The sequence below is a fragment of the Dreissena polymorpha genome, chromosome 9 (genome assembly GCF_020536995.1).
Source record: "Dreissena polymorpha isolate Duluth1 chromosome 9, UMN_Dpol_1.0, whole genome shotgun sequence".
Lineage (NCBI taxonomy): Eukaryota > Metazoa > Mollusca > Bivalvia > Myida > Dreissenidae > Dreissena > Dreissena polymorpha.
The window spans coordinates 72,632,046-72,638,500 of record NC_068363.1 but is presented as its reverse complement, the minus strand read 5'-3'; the positions used below and the strand labels follow the sequence as shown (position 1 = coordinate 72,638,500).

The 6,455-nt window shown below is 34.3% G+C and overlaps 1 protein-coding gene across 1 annotated transcript; it reads right to left on the bottom strand.

Moving 5' to 3' along the window:
- Positions 1-3,707: 3,707 nt before the first annotated feature.
- Positions 3,708-5,257, bottom strand: LOC127844841 (uncharacterized). Its single transcript, XM_052375355.1, has 3 exons — positions 5,055-5,257; positions 4,368-4,553; positions 3,708-4,069 (listed from the first exon to the last, which is right to left on the bottom strand). The coding sequence occupies exons 2-3, from the start codon at positions 4,539-4,541 to the stop codon at positions 3,860-3,862; spliced, it is 384 nt and encodes a 127-aa protein (XP_052231315.1). The 5' UTR covers positions 4,542-4,553; positions 5,055-5,257; the 3' UTR covers positions 3,708-3,859.
- Positions 5,258-6,455: the final 1,198 nt, after the last annotated feature.

Genomic DNA, 6,455 nt, shown 5'->3' with positions numbered 1-6,455 from the left:
ACGGTATAATCCTAAAATTATAAACCCCCTCGTTGCTTTCTATACACACATGAAGTATCTGAGATAAAGCGATGAACAGTTACATTATACATAAACGGGCAATACCACTTAAAGAGGAGGGTTATGGTTCTTGTGCAACGAAATTTTCCTTATAGGTATCTACAAACCCATGACTTTTCATGTTGAAATCTTGTATTGAATCTGAGGTATAGCACTGAAAACTTACATCACACAAATACAACAAAGGGCAATATCTCTTATTTAAGAAAGTGTAAGGTCATGTTCCTTGTGTATGGCACCTCTCCTCATTGATATCTTTACACCCATGAGGATAAATGGTGTTATCTTATATAGTTTTTAAATAAAAGCTCTTTCAAATTTGTGTTACAGACGGACGGACTGAAAGACTGACGGAAGGACGGACAACGCCAATTCTGTACCCATCCGCCTTTGTTTCACTAGCCTGATAACATAAAAATATCATTAAAAAAAAACATTGTATTTTTTACATTAATTTGAAATATACTCTGATGCATATTATATAAGTGGTCAGCATAGTAAAATACATATTTAAAAAACATCAGCTGCACCAGCAAAAAAGAAACCTTACTATACAACGCGAGCTCCAAACCTGACACCTGGCTAAGAGTCATAAATTGAACATAGAAGTAAACAATAAATTAAAATTAAGTTCCAGCAATATTTTAAAATGTAGTAAATGTATCATAATTTTTAACTGCATTAATTCGTTTTAAAGTATCTTCCCACAGACTTCAAGTGGAAGGAGAGAGACGGAACAAGCCTAAAAAGATTCAAAACAGAACGGAAAATAGACAGAAATGCTAACACTGTAACGTTTATAATGACGATTTTCATTTTTTTACTTGTATGCCCTATGTAATTATTTACGTAAGCAGAATATTAATACATTTTATTGGAAGAGAACAAACATGATAAATTTAATGGACCTATTACAGACTGGCAATGAAAAAGTGTAGGAAACCTATCCATTTTTGTTTTTAAAGCTCTAAAATTGAGATCTGACTAATATTATTAATAGTTTCTCTCTATGTACTTTCATTCTATTTAATATCAACATACAAAATACGATACAGTTTGCACAAAGTTGTTATATAACAATAAAAATTCGGAAAGGATTTTCATCTTGCTTCTTTTATCGATGATGTACGGCATTTACCATCTGTAAATATGTTGTGTTGTAAGATGCGTGTACCTATGAATTTAATTCCTAATATATGTTGAAATAAACTATAAACTCAATCATTTGTGCGTGTTTGTTGTTTATTTGTGTGTCGTTTTGTATCGTTTTTGTCCTCTTTTTGTCTTACACTTGGTCCCTTTACATATAAACAGCACCACATGCTATAGTGAGGTTTCTCTCCTGCTTGTGCAGCTGAAGGTTCACTCTGTTTACATTTTGCTTCTCCATAGAAAATCTAAAAAAAGAATAGGTTCTCTCCGGGCTTTCTGATAACAACATCCAGAGCGAGTTTCAATCAATTGGATTTCAAATATGGGATTCCAATTAAGAGTGACATGGTTACTTAAAATATCGTAGGTGTCGTGTAGGCTTGTTGACTGACAATAGCAGTGCATGACGTTTATTTGCTAAAGGCACGAGGGCTGATACCATGTTCAAGTAGGGCGGACAAAATGGTACACTGCGGACGGTCGGGTAATATAAGCCTGGGATGCAGGCGGACGAAGGGTAGCTCTTTTACTTTCCTTTTGTTCTGGTGGTTTACAGACGGACATTATACACATGGGTATTGGGAACGAGCGATTTTGATCCTGGCGGGTGGTCAGTAGAACGCGGCTTGATTCAAAGAGCGGCATGTCAGATACGAATGTGCTTCAGGTGGTTGAGTGGATAAGAAACCGATATGACACTGATCGACGTGCTTAATAAAAGTTGCTTTCGGGTTCCATGTGAATGTACATAGCATTCCAGATGGAGTTGTACAATATGGATAAATGGGAAAGTTACTTATTGGCGGTTTTCCTTTTATAAATGCTTTGCTCCCGGAAAGCCAGTCGAATGATGGATATTAGCATGCAATACAGCGAATAAGTGAATACATTCAAGTAAAATATTATTTTTGCGTCATGTCATTTTACCGCCAACTTTTTCCTTTCAAACGACGATCTTGTTTCTGAAAATTTCTGTACGGAAACGGAATTGAATCCGTGCCCTGAAAGGCTTTGTTAGTATTAAACGTAATGTATCGATGACACACGTAACAAATGCTTTATTGTATTTACTTTTTTGAATATTAGTTATAGAAAAAATAATATTGCAATAGTTGTGTTTAACATAATCAGAGTGTTTTTGCGCTTATTTGAATATAATGTAAATATCTCAATTTATGAATGAATCTATTCCTTTCTGTAACAATTCCTACCTACCGTCTACCTATCTATCTAGCGGAAACACTTTAAGCACTATTCGCGATTATTCTTTGTATTAATCGCTTCCCTGTTATCTTCACTGATTGCGTTTATCATTCTGAATGTATCATACGTGGGCGCTATTGTTTATTTAAGATTACGTTCACACAACAATTATGCAATGCATGATAAAAAAGTCGGTTCTTGTAACAGAAAAATACTTTCATTCTTTTTGTAAGAAGTGTATTTTATCACCTTCAAAAGCGTTTGGTGCGAATGAAATTTACACTTTATGCGAGCTAACGACTTGCTCGATTAGCGCTTGAAATATAACACGCTATTACGTGTATAGAATCAATGCGGTTATAAAATGGTTATTTCTCACCAAATCTTCATTATCTGACCGATTTGACCGCGTTTATTATTTAAGTAGGTAAGATATTCGTCAAAGTAGTGTCTGCTTCGAAGTTTTTTCGGCGTAACTGTTTCACCAAGCTTTTCACCTTAGCTGACCTTTGTACGCGTCCAATGAAATTTGAATAAAATTTCCAGCTTGTAAGTCAGAAACTGTTCACAATAGAAAACGTGCAATATACAAACACTTATCACACTTACAGAAATAGGCATTTCAATGGACTTTCTTTTTTTCTTGAGTATATGGTATGAAAAAAAAATACTACAGTGGGTTTTGCAACGATGTTAACTGCGTCACACTGACATGTATGCCTTATGTTGAAAGTGTTTTCGTTTCCATCTGTATAACACTCTGTAGTATTTCCAATTTAATAACGGGGATCATACTACTATGACCCGAAACAGTTATAGTACTTGGTTTTGCTCATCACGTAACAAAAATGTCAATGTTTACCATGCGTCTGGTAACAATTATATATTATTTTAGTTTAAACATATTATTCATACAAACATAGTTATACACATAATTTCTTACAATACTTATAATATTAATAATATGTTCGAATTGGATAAGAACAAAAGACAAAGTCGTATAAGGCTCTTCTCATAAAATACGTATTTTACATTTCTCCTTATACAATGTTTAGTATATCTGTTACTTGCCTTCAGATTGATGACCAATGTCCATTACTCCTTATATCTGGGTAAACTTATTATGTACATGTATAGTATTAATAAAATTGCTGATTGTCCAATAACAGTGCGCACTATTTTCATAAAAATATATAAGATAGCCGCGGAAATTATTTATTTTACCATTACACTTGTGTATCTTCCAAATATATTTATTGTAGATAAATAGTTTTCCGAACCACTCATTCTAGTAAGTTAGTTAAAACTATATTTATTCAAGAAATGTCGTAAACATTTTGACAATTGAACATTATTGGAAAGTAGAACATGTTGCATATTTTGAACATTAAACAAACACATAACAAGGTGAGCATAAATACGACACTAAATGCTTAGTTATTCTCTACCCAATAGAACCGCAGGGTACACCGAGAACAGAGCAGCTCGAGATGGAAACACGGTCAAAGCTGATTCCACAGATCTGGTGATCGGCGCCTACATAACTGACCTCAAACGTACCGACCAGACCGGAAGTGTTAGGTAGGTCACATGCCAGATTCCAGCCAACAACTATCGCACCGAAACCTACAATGGGTTGTTCAGAGCATCGGACCTGCAATGAATTTAATAATATTCGGGTTAATGTTGAGGGACTTGTACCATATTCAAAAACTCTGCTTTAGCAATTGTGCAACTTAATGTGGATGTTTTTTTGTGTAAAATCGTGTTTCTTACTTGGACAATTACGTTTATGATGTGCCTAGTTCATCTTCATATTTTTTTTTCAATTCTTGTCCTTTTGGTTATTGTGTGCTTCAGGTATAAAACAAATATATATAACCTTTCAGTCATTTCCATAAACATCAGGAAATGAATTATATTTAAAATACTGTACAGTTACCACTACCCACCTCTTTACCATTAAAGGTTGCTCTTACGCTTCCATGGATGGCGTAACCGATCTGCTCGACGTTACACGTGCTACACGAGCAACCTAGGATTCGTAGCGAACTGATGTCTTGTGCCGGTCCTGATATAACAATCCCGACCATGCAGCACGTGGCGAAGAGTGTGTAAAGAGACATACCTTCAACTGACTGAAAACAAAAATCTTAAATCAAAAACCACTTCGGCAAACATTATATGTTTAAGGCTTTTGTGGAGAACTGATAGTGGACTAAGTAATAAACAAAAGGCGTCCCCCAAAACGTCCACAATCGAAATAACGAGACAAAGAGTTGTAACCCTGCACTAGTCTTTTATTTAAGGAAAGTGACACAATACATACAGCAAAGCGCTTTATATGAAACGGGGCCATCGAATTGGAACTTAACCGTTTCACGACGAACGACGCTCACAGTACACTAAAGAAGCAATCGTACATTTTTAGCCCTTTCCGTCATACATCGGATAATCTGCGATGGATACCGTATGCCTAAAGAAGTTGCGCGTAAATAAAAATCGCAATTCTTACGATTGATTGTCTAAACGTTCATATACGCAATTTATGTGGGTATGGATTAAAAATTGCGACTCAAATGAGAATCTTTATCCTTTTTTACATTAGATAAACACTTAAAAACACAACTAAGCATTACCGTTATCTTGAAATTCTTCACTTGGACTGTATAATGTTGTTTTGAGTCTGTACGTATCGCGCCTATTTATATTCAAGGTAGATGGAAGTCCAAATGACTGCAACGCACTAGAATGACGTATTTTTAGTTGCCATAAAGCGAATTAACAAAGTGTTGAGAACTGTAAACCTTCTTCGACCAATAAAGAAGACACCTATGGAAAGGCCCGTTCATCGTGTAAGATACTGGCTCAATATGCGGTTATCTTATCTAGCCAGTCAAACTGGTGCAGTTCATATCAACATATCATGAACGCATGCGTTCGGTAGACAGCACCGAACGCATTATAATTATCTATTATTGCAGTCAAGACAGAAAACATATGATTTATCAATAGCAGATATAAAATGTTTGAATTTGAATATGGTTTAATTAACCAATTTTGTTTCCATTTCTGATTTTATTTAGACGATTTCCACGCTAGCCAATATTTATTTTTTAATCGTGTCGAAAAATATATTCTTATTTGAAAGAAGTTTGATGCGCATCGTTTTTATTGAAAACAAATTTAAATTATGAGTAAGTTTAACCCTACACTGACAATGAAAATGCATAAATTTGCATTATGAAGTTTGCTATAATCACTTAATAATTATTCTATCGAAATGGATAACCTTTTAAAAATTATAGTTTCAAATGCAATCGGGATATTTACATGTTAACAGACGTCTTCATTGCAGTATCTGTATAAATACTTCAGTAGTCGAACGTTCATCAGTCGCAATTCTAGTAAACGTATACACGACTTTCAACTGTTTATTGAAACTCAATATTCACATGTATTTTTACAATTATACAATTACAATTATAACAAAAAGTATTGGTTGTTGTATGTTTTGCATTCAAAGAGACTTTCTAATTTAATTCGGATCTTGCATAACAACAAACCTATGGTAACTATGACAGATTTATTAAAGTATACGCTCTCGATACCTTAAGTGTAATCATGAAATACCTTAGCGACTTAATGCGCGATGTATGAAAGTATATTATCTTGATAGCAAAGGAGTAATCATGTAATAAGAACGTATATAGCACACTTGACGTAACGAAGATTTGAAGTATGTGTCACACACATGTAGGTTGATAAGATGATAATTATTTGGTGATTATGTTTAACGACACCGTGTAATAATTCTCTCGGATTTTACTTTAGAGTGATGTTAAATTCGTACATATTACATATGAGATCAAAAAAATCTACAATCATGCTGAAGGAAGCGTCAGATGAAAAACAAAACACGTATTGACCATAACTGGAATTAAAATTTCAGTAAATTGCGGAGCGAAGAACAATTTGAATTACTATTAAAACCCCATTAACTCATGCGAGTTAGCAAAATAGTCTAAAGTTAAGGCATA

Excerpts from the sequence above, each read along its gene's own strand:
- LOC127844841 (XM_052375355.1), bottom strand. The coding sequence starts at position 4,541 with ATGTCTCTTTACACACTCTTCGCCACGTGCTGCATGGTCGGGATTGTT. Across the intron at positions 4,070-4,367 it reads CAACCTTTAATGGTAAAGAG|GTCCGATGCTCTGAACAACC; the intron begins GTGGGTAGTGGT and ends AATTCATTGCAG.